Here is a 22,175-nt window from a genome sequence, read left to right on the forward strand (position 1 = left end):
ATGCTGTTAAGTTCTGTTAATTAAGCTGTGTCAGCAATTGGATATAGTATACATTGGTACCTCTGGTTAAGAACTTAATTTGTTCCGGAGGTCCGTTCTTAACCTGAAACTGTTCTTAACCTGAGGCACCACTTTAGCTAATGGGGCCTCCCGCTGCCACTGGGCTGCCGCCGCCTGATTTCTGTTCTCATCCTGAAGCAAAGTTCTTAACCCGAGGTACCATTTCTGAGTTAGCAGAGCCTGTAACCTGAAGCATCTATTACCCGAGGCACCACTGTACTAACATTGCACCAAGAAAACTCTCCCAGGACATCTGTGGTGCTGCCACTCTTCATTTCTCATTGTCCAAATGCCAAATCCACATCATTCTCAATTTCTTTGAGTTTCATCAACATCACAAGAGAAACCAAAGCAAAGGACATGGAGCTGTGCTTGCGTATATCCAACCCCAGTAAAAGATAGTCCCTTAAATCTGCAATCTCCTCTGCACACAGACCTGCAATCCCCCCCCCCACCTGCTCTTAACTCTCCTTCCAGTGAGCACTCAGGGCTGATTTCTTCAGAATGGAGAGGCTTGATCTTTTTGCAGTCCATGGGACTCTCTTAACTATAACAAACCTATTTTAAAGATCAAGTGGACCAATTCCTTACCGCAAACAAGTGCATTTAATGGGAGTGAGGGGATCCGGGTCACTGTGCATTTTATTACTGTACCACAAAGGAAACTGTGGAGAGACATTTGTCCCCCTTTCAAAAAAGTTCATACTGTCAGGGATACTGCCTTGGCTTCCAGAAGCCTAATCCAATTTCAGTGCTGTAACCTGATGGAACTCGTTTCCCCACATCCAGGATTTAGAAATTGAGGCTGGCACAGATTAGGAGGGACGTGTCCTTGGAGTTATTGGAAGGGGGAAGAGATTTAATTGCTTTTCAACACTGTGCTTTACATTATGGTATAGCATAATTAGAATTCTAGCGATTTATGACACTGTCCTGAATCCATTGTTCCCGGGTGCTGGCAAAGTACTCCTTGCAATCCTCTACAAATTCCTCCAACTAAGCCTCTTCATGCATCAGTTCCTTGCTTGGCCCAGTGCTGTTCTCGAACTCCTTCCTGCCTCTTCAGCTCTCTAGAATGATGAAGACACTCCTGATCTCCTGCCTCCTCTTGGCCCTGCTTCCTCCAGGTGAGCAGAACCACAGCCGCTGGGCTGTTCGTCATGTTTCCAGGAAGGAACGAAGCGGGGGGGGGGGGTTCAGCCATTAAAGCAGGATGAGGAAGGAACCAGGACTTGTGGTTCCTTTGAAAGGGAGAGGAATAAAGCACAAGGCCAGATTACAAAGGATCCTCAATGATATATTGTTTTGTTCCCAATATTCAGTTTTTATTTAACCAAATGCGTACAGAGAGCTGTGGCATCCCCAAGTACATTGAGGGAGCGAGAAAGGCAGTAGTTCACTCTTCGATGAACCAGAATCCTAGCTCATATTTAAAGCAAAGAGTAAGTTTCTTGCATTTGTAGAAATTTATGATAGGAGACAATGTATAGGCACTATTCTTCTCATATTTTGGAGCGGAATTACCCTGCCCCCCCATGCAAACTTTAAGTTTCCTGGTGTTAAATGCCACTCCAATCTCTAAGTGGAGTCAGGTCACAGGGGTACCAGATGTGCTTATCAGAGTCTGTCATGTTTGCTGGTGCTGATGGGAGTTGTAGTACAACAACTTTAGGAGGGTTAAAGGTTTCCCCACACCTTCTCTACTGGTCTTCGCCTCATATGCAGGAGCCATCTTGGACAATCATTCTCTGGTCTATTCATTTCCCACCCCCATTCAGAGTTTAAGAACCACAGAGGGAATATATATAGAAAGCATTATGTAGCTGAACAATGGTCCATCTAGTGTAGCCTCTTGTTCTTATCATGGGTCCTTTGGGAAGCCCCTAAGAAAGATCTGAGTGCAACAGCACACTTTCTGTGGTTTCCAGTATCTAGTATTCAGACAAATAGTGCCTACAATATTGCAGGGGAAAAAATATCAATTGAGGATGGTAACCATGTATGCATCTAGTCTGCTGTTGAAGCTATCCAAGTCAGTGGCCTTTGCTGCCTCTTGTAAGATGAAGTTTGTAGCACAAAGTGTTGTGTTCATGTACCTTGACGCAGACCTATTATTCCTACACAGTTACTAATGTTTTCCAAATCCATTTTCCCCCTATCTGCAGTGGCATCTCTGAAATGTGAGTCTTGTTTCGATTCAGGAAAAGATTGCAGAAATGCCACCACTGTTGAGTGTGACGATTCCAGTGACCAGTCCTGCTTGTCTGCCAGTGGAAAAGGCAGACTGTGTAAGTGAGAAGAACTTTCAACCTCTTTGATCACCAAAACGTAAACCACCTGACTCACTTTCTAAGGCCATATCTTAGCCACAAGGCACGGAACATGACTTTTCATAAAGTAGTGTTCTAGGTTCTGCATTGCCTGTAGGAGCAGGGAAGAAATTCAAGTCAGTTCATATTTAAAGGTGCATTTACTCAATTGGCAGAGCAAAACAAAGCCATCCTTCAGAATCTGTCCTTCTCCCATTTTTGCAATTCAGTTGTCCAACCATGTAAGCAATAGATGCACATACTAGGGTAAAGTGTGCATACAATAACCTACAACAGCTTTTGTAGTTGGAGTCAGTCTGTCAGGTTCCCATCTCCCAGGCCAAGTGAAAAATGACCTGCAAGGCAGAAAGCTAGTTTGCCAGGATTCACAGCCAATATAGTCAACAAACATCCCCCCACCCCCATGGGGGAAACCATGACTACTTAAATCAGTATGACCCTGTAGATAGGGCCTAAGAGTAAAAATTACATTCACACTAAATGTTGATGGTGGGGATGAGGAGTTGGAAACTGATATGAAAATATGGAGAAATGAATTTAAAATAAGAAACCAAGAGAAACTGACACTGACATATTGCCCCTTCCTAATTGCCTGTGGTACATGCTCCCTTTATGAGCTCCAGCATCAACTCTCATTGGTCCAGTTACAGGGTGGATTTGGTTTCAATCACGATTTAAATCACAAGTCAATAAGACTTGATTTAATTATTATTTTTTCCTTTTTCGAATAATACATTTTCAGAGTGGTTTTTACAGTTATATCAAAAATTACTGATTTGGTTATACTATTAGAAATACATTGACAGATAATTATGAAATTTTTGTGAGGTTTAATAAATTAACTGTTTATATTTGGACAACTTTTCTGCTGTACTTTATTGGAAGGAAAAAATAATTATTTCCTTAATAACAATATAAACAATTTATTTAACTAAAACAATAACATTATAGCATATGTACCCATGTTTCTTAACTGATGTGGTGTCAGGGAACTGCCATCCAAAGAACCGGAGGTGCAAAGGCTCATTGAGGTTGAGAGAGAAGTAGCAGCGGAAGAGGGAACCAGTAGAGGGCGAGCAAGAACTCCAAGGGAAAGTGAGTCGGAGGGATGGCTCAGAGACGCTTCCAGCGAAAACAGTGGGGAGGTCTCAGGACCTCCTATAGGGACACCCACTCCTCGCCGGAAACTGTCACGCCGAGAGTCCAGAAGACGTGTTTCCGTTAAAGAGCTTTTATGTTGGAAACGATTCCGAAAGCAACCACTTTCAGATTCTACTAGCGATTGACGCAGCCATGCTGGAGGGGCGCCGTCACAGGCAGAGGTTTGAAAACCTGATCAAACTCTGAGGGACTTGCATTTTACGCACAAGCAGCTCATCATCCCATCACAGCAATCCGAAAGTCTCCGAAAGCCAGCTTGTGCAGGGAGAAGGCATCATGAGCAACCCAGCCGGAACTGGAGGAGCAGGAGCAGCTGGAGGGGGTCCAAGCCTGGAAGAAAGGTACAGGGCGTTGGAGATCCAGCTGGCGCTGCAAACGGCGAGGCTTGAGGAGAGGAGGGCTCAGGATGCAGAAAAGGGAAAGGAGAAAACCACCCCGCTCGCCAGAAAGGTGCCAGGATTGGTGCAGAAATTCGGGGGGGATCCCAGGAACTATCATGCCTTTAGAACAGAGATGCAATACGCTCTCAACCTGCAGTTTGATGACTTCCCCGATGAGGAATCGCGAGTGGCTTTTGTAATTGGCCATCTCGAATCGGGGGCGAAGGACTGGGTTAGACCCCTGATGGCAGCGAATAATGAGATCCTAAAGGACACGAGGAAGTTTTTTCGTGCCATGGACCTGATGTTTTCCAGCGACATTGAGCAGGGGGTGGTGCGAAGGCAGTTAATGGCTTGCCAGCAGGGAAGCCGATCTGTCCGTGAGTACTGGACTGAGTTTACTATGCTGATTCATAAATTGGGGTGGGACCTATCGGCGGAACCCATCCAGATGCTTTTCGAAGAGGGGCTTTCTTCGGCCGTCAAAGATGAACTTTCCCGGGGGCCCAGGGCGGAGTCTATGGATCAGCTGACCAAATCTGCGCTGTCCATAGGAGCGCGCCAGGAGGCGAGGGCTTTGGAAAAGCGGGAAGGGAAAGGAGACCGTTGGAGGGAGCTCCGCATTCCAGACATTCCAGAGCCACCTTTCCCGCCGGCAGAGCCGATGGAAGTTGGAACAGCGCGGGCGCGCGCAGTTTCAAATCCCAGTGAAGGGCGGAAGAAGGAGGGAAAGAGCGCCAAGAGATGTTATCTCTGCCAACAGCCAGGGCACTTTGCCAGAGTCTGCCCACAAAGAAAGGAATGGCAAGGGATGGCAGGAGCTGTTGGGGAAAAGGAAGAGGAAAGCAAGGAGCAAGTAAAAGCCAACGCCTGGCTGCCACCGTCGGGGCACAGCAGCCAGGCCAAAGAGCAGTGAAAGTGCCCACGCCGGAATCTCCCAGACCTGCTTTAGTGATAGAGGTGTTACTAGAACTGCCAAACGGACACCCACTAAAGATCAAGGCGCTTTTGGATTCAGGCAGCTCCTGTAATTTCATGAGTAAGGAGTTTGCAGCTGAGCACCAGATACAGACCATCCCTTTAAGTAACCCCTTGCAGGTGACTACGATTGACGGCAGAGAGCTGTTGGGGGGAGAAGTTAGCCAACAGACTGTCCCGATGATAATGAGGGTGGCAAGGCACACCGAACGGATAGCGTTTAATGTGGCCACCTTGGGAGGAGCTCCCATCATTTTGGGAATGAGCTGGCTGGCGCTACATGATCCGCTAGTGGGCTGGCATCAGAGGGTGGTCTCCTTTGGGTCAGCGCATTGCCTAGAACACTGCAAGGAGGGGAAGGTTCCGGGAGGAGCCAGAGTCACCCTAGCCGGGATGGAAGTAATGGACAAAGGGAAGGTGCCCCCGCAATACGCAGATCTGAGCAACGTATTCAGCGAAAGGGAAGCAGACAAACTGCCACCGCATAGACCCTTTGACTGTCAAATCAACCTACTCCCTGGGGCCCAACTCCCAGTGGGCAAGCTGTACGCCATGTCAGACAGGGAGATGCAGGAGCTGAGGGAGTTCATTGACAAAAACCTGAAGCGAGGTTTCATCAGAGAGTCCCGAGCGGTGGGGGGCAGCCCAGTGTTTTTTGTGGACAAAAAAAACACAGATAAGCCGAGACTTGTGTGTGACTTTAGGGCCCTGAATGCAGTGTCGGAACCCCTGGCTTTCCCTATGCCCCGAATTGATGACATTTTGACCAGGGTAAGGAAGGGAAAGATTTTTACAAAGCTGGACCTGCGGGGGGCGTACAATCTGATACGCATAAGGAAGGGGGATGAATGGAAGACCACCATGTTCACCCCTTTGGGAGCCTTTGAATACCTCGTTATGCCCTTCGGTCTACAAGGAGGCTCCGCGTGCTTTCAAGCTTTTATTAACCACGTTCTGGGACCTTTGCTCTACAAGAATTGTGTGGCCTTTTTAGACGACGTGTTGGTGTATTCGGAAGATGAGGAGCAGCATGTGAGGGACGTTCGAGAAGTGTTGGGCAGGCTGCAAGCCAACCAGCTGTGGGTGAAACTGGAGAAGTGCCAGTTTCATACCAAGGAGGTGGAATTCCTGGGGTACCGCTTGTCAGACAAGGGATTGGCCATGGATCCAGGCAAGGTCCAAGCGGTACTGGAATGGAAGACACTGGAGACCAAGAAGGATGTGCAAAGATTCTTGGGGTTTGGAAACTTTTATCGGAAGTTCATCAAGAACTTTGCCCACTTGACGGCGCCCATCACCGACTGCCTCAGCAGCAAGAAGAAATTTGTTTGGACGGCAGAGGCGGAGCGAGCATTTGAAGAACTGAAAAGGGCTTTCGCCTCGGAAGAACAACTTCTGCATGTGGATTTACGAAAACCCATGAGAGTGGAAACCGATGCATCCGACCGGGCGGTAGGGGCGGTACTTCTTCAACCGGGGAGGAGTACGTCGGAGTGGAGACCGTGTGCCTTCTTCTCGCGGAAGCTGAATAAATCCGAGAGGAACTACACGGTGTATGACAGGGAACTACTTGCCATTCACGAAGCGTTCCGGAGGTGGAGACATTTATTAATTGGGGCACAACACAAGGTGCAAGTGTGCACCGACCACAAGAATTTAGAGTATTGGAGAACAGCTCGAGTGCTCAACCAACGACAAGTGAGATGGGCACAGGAATTCTCCAAATTCCACTTTGAAATTTGTTATGTGCCAGGCCCAGAAAACGTCAGGGCGGACGCGCTCTCACGCAAACCAGAGTATTGGGAAGGGGAGGGGGCGATCGAAGAGAGACATGTCATCCCTGAGGACCGCTGGGTGTGTGGGGCGGCGCTGGTGGGGCAACGAGAACTGGTAGAGGAAACGGAAAATGATGAATATGCCCAGGATAAGCTCAGAGGTCTCAGGGGGGAGGGCGAGAGCCCCGGAGGTTTTGAGGAAAGAAATGGGGCATTGTATTACAAAGGGGCACTGTATATACCCGAAGGTGAATTGAGGGGGAGAGTACTCAAGCAGTTGCACGATAGCCCCACGGCGGGACATTTTGGGCAACACAAGACCATGTGGTTGGTTACCAGGGAATTTTGGTGGCCCAAGGTGAGGGAAGATGTAAGGGAGTATGTAAGAGGGTGTGACCAATGTCAGCGAGCCAAAGGGGAAAGAAGGGCGCCGGCAGGGTTATTAGAACCATTACCCACACCAGAACGGCCTTGGGAAGCGGTATCAATAGATTTTATGACGGATCTGCCGAAGTCCAAGGGGAAAACAGCCATCATGGTAGTAGTAGACCTGTTAACTAAGATGTGCCACTTTGTAGCATGCTCACATGCAGTCACAGCGGAAGAAACAGCGAAGTTGTTTGTAGAACACATCTTTAGGTTGCACGGGGCTCCCTTGAGGGTGATCTCAGACCGCGGCAAACAATTTACTTCCAGGTTCTGGAGGAAGCTCATGAGCTTGCTGCACGTGGAAGTCAATTTTTCAACTGCCCGGCACCCTGAAACCAACGGGCAGGCGGAAAGAGCAAATGGCATTCTTCAACAATATCTGAGGTGTTATGTCAATGACAGAGAGAACGATTGGGTCGAAAAGTTGGCGCTGGCAGAATTTGCCTACAATAATGCGGAGAATGTGTCCACAGGGATGAGCCCCTTTTTGGCTAATTACGGGTGTCACCCCAGGGCATTTCCAGGGGAAGGAGGGGAGAGATGGAGCGTCCCAGCGGCTGAACATTTTGTAGAAGAGATGGAAGCGATCCATCATCAGCTCCAGCTCAACTTAGAAAGGGCCAAGGCACAATATAAGAAGCAGGCAGACAAGAACAGAAGGGAAGGTGAAACCATAAGGGTGGGGAATCAAGTGTGGCTGTCAACCCAAGGGTTGCCGTTCAAAGGGGGTTGTAAGAAATTGAGGCCCAGAAGATTGGGACCCTTTGAGGTCATTCAGCAGGTCAACCCGGTGGCTTTCAAACTCCGGTTACCCAACCACATGAAATTGCACCCAGTGTTCCACAGGTCGTTACTGTCACCATACAGGGGGGGACGTGAAGGGGAGCACGTCAGGGGACCAGCCTTGGAAGAGAGGGAACGCCGCAACCATGTAGCGGAAATCCTCGATTCCAGGTGGAAGGGAAATCAGGTGGAGTATTTGGTGGCGTGGGAAGGGGAACCGGAGTCAGAAAACACCTGGGTGATTGCAGAGGAAGTCAATGACGAGGTTTTAACAGAAACGTTCCACCAAAGATTCCCGAGGAAACCTCAGCCGGTAGCAAGGTTTAGGAGGGAGTATTTCGGCACCACCGACGAGGAAGAGGAACTGGAAGGGTTCGCGGAGTCGGAGTTGGAAGAGGGAGTGGACTCCGATGACGAAGAGTACCGAGAGACCAGGGACAGCAACAAGTGGAGGGAAGTGTTCGAGACTTCGGAAGATGAGGGAGGTTCTTTCAGGGGTTTTACCTCCTCACCGCCCGTAGGGGAGGAGACGGGAGGGGGTGAAGGGGGCCCTGGAGGGGAGGTGGATGTCAGGGAACTGCCATCCAAAGAACCGGAGGTGCAAAGGCTCATTGAGGTTGAGAGAGAAGTAGCAGCGGAAGAGGGAACCAGTAGAGGGCGAGCAAGAACTCCAAGGGAAAGTGAGTCGGAGGGATGGCTCAGAGACGCTTCCAGCGAAAACAGTGGGGAGGTCTCAGGACCTCCTATAGGGACACCCACTCCTCGCCGGAAACTGTCACGCCGAGAGTCCAGAAGACGTGTTTCCGTTAAAGAGCTTTTATGTTGGAAACGATTCCGAAAGCAACCACTTTCAGATTCTACTAGCGATTGACGCAGCCATGCTGGAGGGGCGCCGTCACAGGCAGAGGTTTGAAAACCTGATCAAACTCTGAGGGACTTGCATTTTACGCACAAGCAGCTCATCATCCCATCACATGTGGTTAAATGATTTTTTAAGAAATACCTTGGAGGGAGTTATAAAGGTAAAGGTACCCCTGCCCGTACGGGCCAGTCGTGTCCGACTCTATGGTTGCGTGCTCATCTCGCTCTAGAGGCCGTGAGCCGGCGCCGTCCTCAGACACCTCCGGGTCACATGGCCAGCGTGACGAAGCTGCAGCTGGCGAGCCAGCACCAGTGCAGCACATGGAAACGCCGTTTACCTTCCAGCTATAAAGCGGTACCTATTTATCTACTTGCACTTCAGAGTGCTTTCGAACTGCTAGGTGGGCAGGTGCTGGGACCGAACGACGGGAGCTCACCCTGCCACGGGGATTCAAACCGCCGACCATACGATCAGCAAGTCCTAGGCACTGAGGTTTTACCCACAGCGCCATCTGCATCCCTGGAGGGAGTTATAGCACACAAGAAAAACTTAAAACAAATCCTTATTTCCTGATAGGAAATAGCCTTTGGATTATAATGTAACTTAAATAGGTTCTCCAAACAGCCAAAGGTTCTCCATTCCTGACTCACATTCAACAAATAGATAAAACTGGAGAAATCTCTTTCTGCTCCAAGCAGGGCCTGCTCAACACAATTGGATACCTGAGGCAAACCATGAAATGTTCCCCACCCCGCAGACCCGGAAGAAAGTGTGACTGAAGATTAGGCCTGGGTGATTTATTGATATATCACCCCAGGACCGGTATGAGGGGCAGACCGTGATGACAGCTTCACTCAGCAGTAAATCGGTGGGGGAAACCCCGCCTATCCTGAGTCCCTCTGCCTCCAGCACCCAGCACGCTAAGGAAAAACTAAGCAAGCAGCAGCCTGGAGCTGGAGGCAGAGGGACTCAGGAGGGGTGGCAGTTTCATGAAAGATATATCGCTGAGTGAAATCACCATCGTGGTCTGTCCTTCATACCAGCAGTGGGAGAAACAAGCTGCATGACGAAGTTTATAAAGATTATTCCTCCCTCCCTCCTTAAACTGCTTGGGTTAAGAGCACACCGCTGCCCTCACCTCAGCCAAGCAGTTTTGCAGAAACCCCAAATGAGCCAGTAGTGGGGCAGGGGCTCAGTTAAAGTGCTCCTCCTTCCAAGCTGCAAGAGCCTGGGTGGAGTGCAGGCTCTGGCCAGAGACAGCCTTGGCTGCCACCTGGTTGCCTTTTTCAGCACAGGAGGAAAGACGGAAGCCACTCTGCCAGTCAAAGGCAGCCAGGCACTGCAGGCAGCCCTGCAAGGCACAGGTAGGGTGGCTTTGCAGCCTGCGCTTTGCAAATGACAACCCAGCAAGGAAAGAGGCAGTGTGCCTGCATGGACACCAGAGAGGCGGAGGGAGCCTCAGAAAGGAGCTCCGAGGTGATATTTGATGCGGGTGGCACTGGGGGTTAAACCACAGAGCCTAGGACTTGCCGATCAGAATGTCAGTGGTTCGAATCCCCGTAACGGGATGAGCTCCCATTGCTCAGTCCCTTCTCCTGCCAACCTGGCAGTTCGAAAGCACGTCAAAGTGCATGTAGATAAATAGGTACCGCTCTGGCGTTAAGGTAAACGGTGTTTCCGTGCACTACTCTAGTTCGCCAGAAGTGGCTTAGTCATGGTGGCACATGACCCGGAAGCTGTATGCCGCCACCCTCGGCCAATAAATCGAGATGAGCGTCGCAACCCCAGAGTCGGTCACGACTGGACCTAATGGTTAGGGGTCCCTTTACCTTTTCAACTTGTGATGGGGGAAATCTGAAACCAGCGAGACGAACTGTTTGAAAAAGACTGGAGTAGATTTGTACAATATATTAATAGACATTGCAAACATTTTAAAATATTTGCAGGATTGATTTAAAATATTTTGTTAGGTTATGATTTGATACCTGTTTATAAATATTAGAAGTAAGTCTTTTAAGTATGGAGATAAAGTAAATAGGGTGATTTAGAAATGTGAAATAAAAGTGATTGCATATGGAAGTCAGGGAGGGGGATGGGAGGAAGTCAATGCTCAATTTGAGCAAACATATATGTGATGAAGAAATTTTATTTGGCTCTTATAAAGGGAAAAAGAAATTTTAATAAACATTATATTAAAATAGAAAAAGGAAGGAGCTTCAAGGTCCCTGTCACGAACAACAGGGACATAGGGTGGCTCAAATGGGGGAGAGGAACTGACGAGGAGGTGGCAGATCTTGCCTCCAAGGATCACACCACAGCTTCAAAGGCAGCAGCATCAGGCAATGCTTTTCTTGGTGGTCAGATCCCCTGCCCCTCTGGATCCTGCCACATAAGGTGACCATCAATCCTTGCCTCATGGGTGGACCAGCCCTATCTCCAGGTCTAGTTATTTCCTATTCCAATTCTTTCTTTTATAGCACTTATGGGGTCAAGAGTGGTTGTCAAGTCCTGCATCAATACAGAGTTGTGTGATGCAGACTATGCCAGTGTCTCCATAAGCTCATCATCGTACACCCTGATCAAGGTCTCCTGCTGCAAGACAGATATGTGCAACAGCGGACCTCCTGAAAGTAAGTATCATCATCAGGAAAGTTGGTCTCACAAAACTCAAGCAATGAGAGAGGTCATAGAAAGACAAACAAGTTTTTGGCAGTATCCTGATGTCAGGGACTGGCTAGACAATGAGGAGTGGTGGCAGCCAGTCGCTCCAGGAGGTGCCTGAGGGTGACACCAGGAAAGATTTCAAACCTGATTCAGACTGGTGGGACAGGGAGGAGCCACTGACAGAGGGAACGAGCAGGGAAGCATTGGAGCCATAGTATGGGGGTGGCGGGAACTAATAGAACAAAACCCAAAATCCCAATAAGAAGATTACCTGAACAACATACAGCATCTATTAGCAAAAATTACAAGGGAGCATAACAGTTTTGCCTTCTAGTCTATTCTAATCCAACCCTCTAACCACTACACTACACTGGTTCCTTGGTTTCCCGCAGTTCTAGCCCCCAAACCTAGAGTGACCCATTTTCTTTGATGCATTTGCATTTGTAGAGATATTTTTAGTGGGACAGGCCCCTGTCCTTCTTGTATGGGAAGGAACTGATTTCTTTTAGGTTTGCAATCAGGGAATTAATATCTTCAGGTTAAAGGAAATGCTAAGAAAAATATAGTCGATGCAATGGGCTCCAGTGCCACCTAATTACTAAGCTATAGAGGAACACTATCTACACAAAGGGGAGAAGAACCAGGTGGTGCAAAGAATAAAAAGTTTGAAAAATTACATTTGTTGCTCCACTCACTTTCACAACAGGCCCTGCCACTGGCATGTGGCCTTGAGAAGCTTGCCTAGAAGGAAATGTGGCCCTCAATGAAAACAGTTAATACGAAGGTTCAGTCTGTAAGCCCCGGCTCGGCACCTGGCATACGCCAGCTGCTGACGCAGGCCTGTATCACCATCCTTTTCAAACTAGAGACAGAAGCTAGAGTTGGGATTTGAACCAAGAACCCCAAAGCTGGAAGCTGTGCTGAGCTGGAGCCTGGCTTAGTGAGCTACCATGAATTGCATACTGAGACCCTCAGGTGCAGAGGAAGATAGGAGTAACAGCACACCAGTCCTGCTCTTTGCTTGGTATCCGATAGTTTGTTCACAGGCTACAATAATGAATGTTTTTAGCTTGATCCAGTGTACCTCGATCTTATCAGGGAATTCTGAAAGCAGATGGTCCTTAAGAGTCGTTTGGAAGCAATCCCACTTAATGGGATCTTGAAGGGCTTGAGTGCTCATTTTGCGCCTTGGTTTCCTTCCTTGAAGCCGGCGTTGAGGTAAAATTTGATAGCCATTGTCAGGGAACTGCCATCAGTGCCGGAGGGAGAGAGCAAGCTCCAGAGGGATTCCAGAGAGCGTCCTGGGATGGGGAGAGGCAGCCCAGCTTCTGGGGAAGAGAATCAGCATAGCTCCAGTGGAGAAGGGGGGCAGATGGGGGAATCGGCGAGGCGGTCCCATGACTCCTTCCCAGGGACCAGTGGGGAGAGTAAAGGTCCTCCGCTGCCTATGCCCTCCTTGCGCAGAAGGCTTCCGCGCAGGGAGAGTAGGAGGAGACTAGACGTCAAAGAGCTTCTTTGCTGGAAGAATTTTAAGAAACGCCCACTGACGGATTCTGCCAGCGATTGAGACAGCTGCGGGTGAGTGGCTGTCCGGACAGAAAAGGTTCACTCAGGCAAGGTGTTGGCACCGGCTTACGCACGAGCAACCCCTAGAACCATTACAGCCATCGTGGATCGCATTAGTCGGTGATCTGTCCAGCACTGGCACTCGTCATCGCTCTGGTAAGAAGCACATCATGGTGATCTTTAGCACAGACAATGACATAGTCTAAGAGGTGCCAGTGGCTTGATCAAGGATGCCACCATGAAGTTTTAAATTTATTTTTCTGTCAAAAGAGTGTGTTGGTAATAACAAGGTTGTGCGCTGCACATATTGTCAAAAGTTAAAATCACCCAGGAGGATGAGTTTATTTTCCTTAGGCGTTTCTGATAGGACTATATCCAGCTGAGAGTAAAATTTTTCTTTAATGCCTTCATTGGCATCCAGTGTTGGTGCATAAGCACTTATAATAGCAGCCTATTGGTTTTGGGTGAGTTTTATTTGGGGGGTTGAGAGTCACTCATTATTACTGTTAGAGACTTCTGACAGGAGCTTCACAAGATCATTTTTGATAGCGTGCAAACCCACTCACCACGACAAGGTGATGATCCAGCGAGTGAGAAGGCAGTATGATACCTCTGGATTGGTCAGGCCTTCTACAAACATCCGCAACATGGGCTCCTGTCTTCACCAACAGAACAGGGCTTTCTAAGAGGATATTTGCATTATTTAACAATATAGAATAGTAAAAGACAAACTGCAGATAGAACAAAACCAAAAACCATATATCAATAACAAGATTACTTGAATCGCATGCAGCATTCATGAGCAAATATTACAAGGAAGCTTCACAGTTCTACCTTAGTCCTAGAAACATACCTCACATGATGTTACTCACAGTCCCTCTCCTGCAGCAGTTTCTGATATTTACAACCCTACTCTTTCCTTCAAAGAGCCCTCATGCTCTCCATTTTAGCCTCAAACACCCATGTAAAATAAGTCAGGCTAAGGGGCAGTATCTGGCCCCAGGTCACCCAGCAAGTGTTGTGGCTCAAGTACAGATTTGAACTCTGGTCTACTCCCACCCTTGTTTCTGATTTAGATGTTCACATTCCCTTGTTCCTGATGTAGATCTTCACTCACCCCTCCTTCCTTGGTGGGAGGAGGCACCATTTTGTGGTTCACCTTAGCATTCCCAACACCCTAGTGTAAGCTTTTCTTGTAAAAGATATAACAACACTAGGACAAAGAATTCTGGGAGTGGTAGTTTCTTAAGGGTGCTGAGGGTTAATTGTTCTTGTTGTTTAGTCGTTTAGTCGTGTCCGACTCTTCGTGACCCCATTTACCAGAGCACGCCAGGCACTTCTGTCTTCCACTGCCTCCGGCAGTTTGGTCAGACTCATGTTTGTAGCTTCGAAGACACTATCCAACAATCCAACCAACCAGGGTTAATTGGAAAACCCCTATTCACCTCACAGAGCTATGTATTAGCAAACAAACCCCACACAATAGCTCTTATTAGCTGGCATTTTTTCTTAGGTGAAATCATTATTTTACCAAAACTAAGCACATGTTTTCCCAGATGTGATTTTTAAGGATAAAACTACTAAGAGCTTTCTTTCTCTTTACCACTCTACGAGGGCCATTTTGTAGAATTTTATCATCGTTTGTGTGCATCCATAGCTACCATTTTGTCTCTCAGAATGCCCCCCAATGCTGGTCAGTGCTAAGCCCAATTGCTTAAAGTGGTATCCCTGTGCTTGAAATGTATGCTGTGAATGTGGCCCCTGTCAAAAATCTCTTGCACCATGCCTTAATGTAGCCCTAGATGAATGGAGCATGGCTGAAGCACTCCACTTGCAGAAGTGCTAGAAGGTGGTACGCATCCATCTTGGAAGGGGAAGCACAATTCCCACCCCTCACGTACAGCAAGTTGTGGTTTGCATCTTGACTAATTGCAATGTTGGTGTGGTGTGGTGATTGTTTTCCAGTGCCTGAGACTGAGACAAGGGAGCCCAATGGGCTGCAGTGCCCGAGTTGCATCTCCATCTTGTCAGACAAGTGTGCGGTCAGAAAGGCCACCGTCAGCTGCAGAAAGGAGGAGGACCAATGCGTCTACATTAGGGTTCGCGTGAACTTTGGTGAGTCTTGCATGATGGAGTGCAGCTAGTGCCCCATCTGTACTACGCATTTAAAGCATAGATTTTGTTAAATAAAAATACATCTTTAAATTTGCACTTTAAATTGGAGGGGGAGGGGGAGGATGGAGACCCACAGGCCCAGGGGCCAAAGGCATTCCTCTAGGACTCTCTCTCTCTGGCCTTTGGGATCCACCTTAGCCACACCTCCTCTCCCTAGGCCACACCCATCACAAGCCCCACTTCATAGCCTACCTGTATGCTTTGGCCTGGCTTGATTGTTGCCCCTGAATTTTGGTTACCTGGAGTACAGAGACGGGCTTTGAATGTATCTAGAAGATAGCCTGCCATGTAAAGATGAATTTTACATATGTTTCCATTGGCATGTGGACCTCCCAGAAGGTCACCCAGACTGGAAAAAGGCTCTTGGTCTGAGAAAAGTTGCCCACCCTTCTGTTTGAGGGAGTGGGTTTTGGATTCCAAAAATATATGTGTATGTTTTTCCCAACAGCGGACAGCACGTTACCGGGCGCTCTCCGAGGCTGTGGAACAGCTAGTTTCTGTAACTACACTCAGGGGTTGATGGAGACTGATTTTGAATCATTAGGAATTGATATCATTCAAACAGAGTGCACTGACGCAATGGCCGAGGATCCCACAGAAGACACCACCGTTTCGCCTAGGAGTTGAAGAAGGGGTGGTCTCAGCCTGAGGACTCCCAGGTTTTCTTTCTAGAAGTCTAGAAGCTCCTCCTCAAAGACAGGCTGTATTTGACTTTCATGCACAAATGAGGTCATTGAATCATGCCCAAAATAAATATATATGGCAAATCATGTATGTTGTATCTTTTTACCAAAAGGAACATTTGTTGGGGAAAATAATAGTGCTTGTAGATGGCAGATAGCTTTGGCAGTGGGCAGGGATGACTTTCAGGTCCAATTTGAATCAATAATTAGTCGACTTTGGGTGGTGCATCCCATTTCTCCACTTAAGGTAAAATGGGGAGAAAAAAGAAATGGAAGGAAGATAAAGTCCCTAGCTGAGAAGAATGGCAGACTTTGGGCTGCCTTGCTGTCAAGAGTGGTCTATCCCATTTCGCCACTAGAGGTATAATGGGGAGTGCCACAGCTCATGTGCTGTGCAACCCCCACCAAAGCTAATACTTCAGGAATTTCTTTAAGAATCAATCAATGAGTACAGCATATTTTCTTCTGCAAAACCATGTAAATATTCTAAGGTATTTATTTTAAAGTTTGTTGTGGCCTGTCCCTCTTGTACAAATTCAGATACTTCTTAAAGGGTCATTTTGAAATTCCTGGCGGAGATTAATCAATCACAGTCATATACTGGGACACATTTCAGTCATGTAACAGCTCAGACTGAATGTTGAGGCAGACAATTTGGCCTCACAGTTAAAGAGAGCCAGCAAGCTTTGCGTCCATTTTTACTCCATGAAATCAGTTCCCAAGATGAAAGATCCCCAAACACCTCACATCTGCCTAAGTCTCCTCTCCAGGGCTTTTTCCATGACTGAGACTGTGTACAGCTGATCTCTCCTCTGCCCTTTTCATGCCCCGCCTGGGATTTTTTTTTGGGGGGGGGGAGAGAAGGGGAGTAGCCTCTTGCAGGAGGAGGAGGAGACACCTGTGACCAGAGGCACCAACCTGAGCCCCAGAATGTGGGTGCCCCCCCCCCCACACAAGCACAACATCACCTGCTGCCCTTCAAATAGAGATGTGTATTGATGCTCGGAAAAGTTGTATGTATTAGATATTATCCTCCCTTCCTCATGTTTGTAAGTTCAGCAGAGTGTATCCCCTTGCTGCTTAAAAAGTCTTTCGCCCCCCCCCCTTAAAAAAATAATCACACAGATTCGTGCTTGAAAAAGTTAAAGATAAACTTAACTTAAAATGGTAATCCAGTTACAAAGCCATACTTTGGTCTAGCTTATGATGGAGTCTGAGCTTTGGACCTCAGACAAGCACATATTTCTACATTGCTGGAAGAATGATGATGAGAGAGCAAAGTGCCCAAACCCTCCACAAAATGGGGCATAGTGGGTGAAATATACTCGGAGTGTGGATTTCATGCTCTTTATTCAGCTTTATTTACACAATGGGCCCCACATGATTGGCTAATTCCGGGATTCACCTGTAGGCCTATCAGGTTGTGGATTCACTACCACCTGGAGCTGGATTGGGTGGCTCCTGTGGACCAATCAGACTGCTGCATTCTGAATCCTATTGTTCTAGGACCAATCAGACTGCTTTATTTTGGATCCTATTCAACTCAGTACATAACACCCCTCCCCTCTAAGTTCCAGTCCTGCCCAGGAGGTTGCATTCATAGTCCTCAACGTATGCTAGCCACCTATGTATGCGTTGTGGCCTAGGGTGTTCCCTGGTCAGGGGTTTGGGTTCTGGCTCGTGTTCCAAGGATGTTGGCTGTGATGGTGCCGTTTGGTCTGGCGCAACCGGCTCATTCAGTCATGGCTCTGGTTCCGGTGGCCTTTCGACCTTGCGGGTCCTCTCTGTATTTACTGATTCTGCCTCCCCTGCAGCCCCTCCTGCTCTACGGGCCTCACTGTCCCACTGTTCCCTTGGGACCCCTCTGACCTGTCCTCCTCCTGGGAATCGTTTTTCCTGGGAATCGTCGCCATAGCTGGTCGCAGTGGCAGTGCCAGCATTGCCCCCCCCCTCTGTTAGCACCTCGTATGACACAGGGCCAATGACCCTGGTGACTGTGGCGGGTACCCATGCCGGGCATCCCCGCAAATTCTTTGCATACACTGGGACCTGGGCCATGAAGGTCCGGGGGTTCCTGCCTTCCCCCACCACTACCTCATCCTGAGCTCATAGTAGCGAGGACTGGAAGTTCCCCCCAACTGTCTGCTTTATATACATTATTTACAAAATGGGCCTCACGTGATTGGGTGAATCCGGAATTCTCCTGTAGGGCAATCAGGTTGCGGATTCACTTCCACCTGGAGCTGGATTGGATGGCTCCTGTGGACCAAACAGACTGCTGAATTCTGGTTCCTATTGTTCTAGAATCAATTAGACTGCTTTATTTTGGATCATACTCAACTCAGTACATAACAGTGAGAGTTCATTCTTGAAAACTTACAGGAAGAAACTCAGAGGGCTTCAGCTCCCGTCATTTGCCTATCTAGCAAACATGCATTGTTGATTTGGTTGCATGGTAAATATCCCACACTTCACAGGCGGGTGGCAGTCCCCTCACAGAGCAGAGCACATCGTCCACAGGAGAGGCGAGGAAAGTCCGCCTTCTTATTCACCTCTCACCCTGAGGACCCTGAGAACTCACACTATCTTTCACCAGGACTTCAGCGCCACGTCTCTAGATCCATGGGGAGAAGTAGGCAAGGGCATGTTAGCAGATGAGGAAGCAGACGGAGGAAGAGGCCTCATGGCATTCTGTGTAGTCTTACAAAAATATAAATGCTAGTCTTCACACAATATAGGCAAACATTTTCTGATGTCCCCCTTGTGATCCCAAACAGAAGAACGATGTACTACCTCCCCCCCCATAGGCCCTGTGGAGGGGGATGCAGTGGCTGCATTTGGCCCCCAGGTCAGCGGTTCCTCACTCCTGGTATAGATTACTAAAGGCCTCCATAGTTTCCCGATTTTCATTCTTCTTTGGCTTTCCTTACTCAGCCAAATGAACAGCTTGGTGATTTTAGAAAGAAATTGTGAAACCATGTTTCTTCAGCAGGTACATTGTGAATCCCCTCGTCTTCAGCAAGTCCATTGGGTGAGAACCACTTTGAGGCAATCAAAATTTGGGCTAATGTTAGATTTCCCACAAGCTTCAACTCGCACAGCTTCCATCAGCCTGCTGAACCAGTCCAGCTGTTCCAGAACCCTGTTGTTGCAATGGCCAGCAAGATGCCTGTGCAAAGCCTCAAAGCAGGACTGGACAGCAACACCAGTTGTCCCCATCCCGTCCCCCCGCTTGTGATTCCCACCAACTGACATCCACAGGAATACCGTCTCCAACACTTGAGGAAGAACATGGCCATCTTGGTTAGTAGGCATTGTTAGCCTTATCCTCCATTATTTTCTTCTAATCCTCAATCAAACACATCTACGTTGCTACCCATCTTTACTTCCTGAGAGCAAATTCCAGAGTTTAACCATATGCTATTTCATTTTTTTTAATGAATATTTATTGAAGTTTCCAATAATAGTACAATAAAAAGAAAAAAAGAAAAGATAAAAGTAGAACAAAAATAAAAAAATTAAAATTAAAAATAACACATAAGGTTTCCATTGCTTGTTTTTCATTAACTTATTTCCCAGACCTCCTCATACCTCCCTTTTTTGGATTCCAGTTCAAGTTGTTAGTTCAGCAAATCCTTATCAATAAATTTTAACCTATTTCTAAACCTTTTTTTCATGTTCTCTTAAAGCATTACAGCTGGAAACCACTTAATTTCTATCCAACATCATTCTAACATTCCTTAATTTTGCAATATTTCTGTAAATAGTCTTTAAATTTCTTCCAAACTTCTTCCGCCGACTCTTCTCCCTGGTCTCGGATTCTGCCAGTCATTTCTGCTAGTCCCATATAGTCAATCATCTTCATCTGCCATTCTTCCAGAGTGGGTAGATCCTGTGTCTTCCAATAGTTTGTGATAAGTATTCTTGCTGCTGTTGTGGCATACATAAAGAAAGTTCTATCCTTCTTTGACACCAATTGGCCGACCATGCCCAGGAGAAAGGCCTCTGGTTTCTTCAGGAAGGTATATTTAAATACCTTTTTCATTACATTATAGATCATTTCCCAGAAAGCCTTAATCCTTGGGCACGTCCACCAAAGGTGAAAGAATGTACCTTCATTCTCTTTACATATCCAACATTTATTATCGGGCAAATGATAAATTTTTGTAAGCTTGACTGGGGTCATGTACCACCTGTATATCATTTTCATAATATTCTCTCTTAAGGCATTACATGCCGTAAATTTCATGTAACCCAAGAGTCCACTGTAGTGTTTGAAATAGCATATGGAGATAACCATATGCTATTTCAAACACTACAGTGGATCCTCGGGTTACATGGCCTTTGGGTAACGTAACTTTTGGGTTGAGGACGTAGCAAACCAGGAAGTGAGTTTGCCACTCGAGCACACACGGAAGCGCTCTGCGCACCTCACGAATGCCCAGAAGTGCTCCACGGCGCTGTACACATGAGGAGTACAGGCGCCTCAGGTTACGAAGATTTTGGGATACGGACAGGCCTCTGGAACAGATCCCATTCGTAACCAGAGGTATCACTGTTCTTTCTTCCATCTTTCTCAAAGCTTCCAACATTCAATGTCATTGGCTGCCCACAAATTCTAGTACTGTGAGAAAGGAATAAAAGGTTTTCTCTCTCCTGTTGCACTAAAGCCTTCCTGTGAATTGAAAGCTGACTAAACCTCAGGTGTGTAGGGAGCTACAAGAACTGCCCCAGTCAAAGGATCTCAGTGCTTGAGGTGTAGCATAAGGGTTTGTGCATTCCTCAAGGCACTTTTGGCTCACATTGCTCAGGAATCAGTGGAAATAAACAAAAGCACCTTGAATGTGACGTGGCAGCAAATTGGCAACCAGTGCCACTGTCTCAGCAACAGAGTGACACGTAGGCAGTAGCCTGCTGCCATGAGCACTCTGGCTGCTGTGTTCTGCAATAGCTGCAGGTTCTGGACCTGATACAAAGACAGCCCCAAGGCATGCTGGCATGATCAAGTCGTGAAGTTACCACTGCATGAACCACTGTGTCCAGGCTGCCAAGCAATTGACCCAGAAATCACTCATTCATAAGGGCTCCAGTTTTTCACGGTTCAAGCTCAGTTTGTTGGCTGTCATGCACCATGGCATCCAAGCACGAATCATGAGTTTCACTCCAAAACTCCAGTTGACTCTTCCCAACAGCTTCATATTGATGTTCAGGAGCCACTGCATACCCTCCAACATTCCTCAGATGAAAACATGGACATTTCTCACTCCCCACAACTGACACACACACCATTTTTGTCCCCCACCCCATGCCCCCCCCCACAGCATTTTCTATCAGAAGAATGGCAAGTTCCACAACCACATCACGAACAGGACACAGCACGTACATCCTCCACTGACCTGAGAATACCCCATAATCCCAGTTTTATTTTATTTCATGTTTGGTACATTTACGAAAGAAAAGCATGCACCAATAAATAAATTTTAGAAAGTGGCAACATTAGACACAAACATAAAATTTTGGGGGGGTAGAAGCGAAATCTAGACTCTTTGCACTCCTCCCTCCAGGCCGCCCAAGGAGGCCTTGCCCTCTGCTTGCTCCTCAGATGCAATGAATTATGTGGAGAAGAGCCTCAGTTTTATCAGCCTCTCCTGCTTTACCTTTGCCATCTCTGCATATTCTAAGGCTTTCACCATCCATTCTTCCTTTCGGGGTATTCTCACAACTTTCCACCTCTGAGCATAAAGAAAAGATCCCTTGCCACTGTAGCTGCATACATAAACAGAGTTTGGAATTTTGCTGACCAATGTCACCTGCCAGAAGGGTTCTGGACTCTTGGAAAACTCAGTTTGAATCCACCCCCTCCCCATTATATATCATGCCCCAAAAGAGCTTAGCCTTCCTACATGTGACAGAATGACCCCTTGCAATTCTTAAATTTCCAACATTTTTTGGTACATTCTTATATATTCAATCTAAGCTCTTTAAAGTTAAATAAAATCGGTACATCATCATATAATAATTCCCTCTTATAGTATGAAGAAGAAGATGGTGAAGGAAGAGGACATGAGCCCAATGTCACTCTCCCCACCCCCTCCATTGTGATTACCAACATCTGGGAGTCCCATTCTTCTTAGAAGAAACAATGTGAAGAATCTAAGCTTACAGTAAATTATATAGCAACATTATATAGTACACAAATATATACATAATACAGTGGTACCTCAGGTTAAAAACTTATTTCAGGGTATTCTCACAATTTTGCAGCTGTGAGCATAAAGATCCCTTGCTTTGGAATTTTGCTGATAAATATCCCCAGCCAGAAGGGTTCT

The 22,175-nt window shown here is 47.2% G+C and overlaps 1 protein-coding gene across 1 annotated transcript in view; it reads left to right on the plus strand.

The window, feature by feature from the left end:
* Positions 1-1,106: 1,106 nt before the first annotated feature.
* LOC309376154 (phospholipase A2 inhibitor gamma subunit B-like) overlaps positions 1,107-22,175 on the plus strand; it is a 57,856-nt gene continuing 36,787 nt past the window's right edge. The window contains exons 1-2 of the mRNA XM_081922376.1: positions 1,107-1,187; positions 2,226-2,348. Of these exons, the coding sequence (XP_081778502.1) occupies positions 1,136-1,187; positions 2,226-2,348 (175 nt within the window). The 5' untranslated portion in view covers positions 1,107-1,135. The remainder of the gene's footprint in view (positions 1,188-2,225; positions 2,349-22,175) is intronic.

The sequence above is a fragment of the Podarcis melisellensis genome, assembly GCF_964234715.1.
Source record: "Podarcis melisellensis genome assembly, chromosome: 8".
In the NCBI taxonomy this organism is placed as follows: Eukaryota; Metazoa; Chordata; class Lepidosauria; order Squamata; family Lacertidae; genus Podarcis; species Podarcis melisellensis.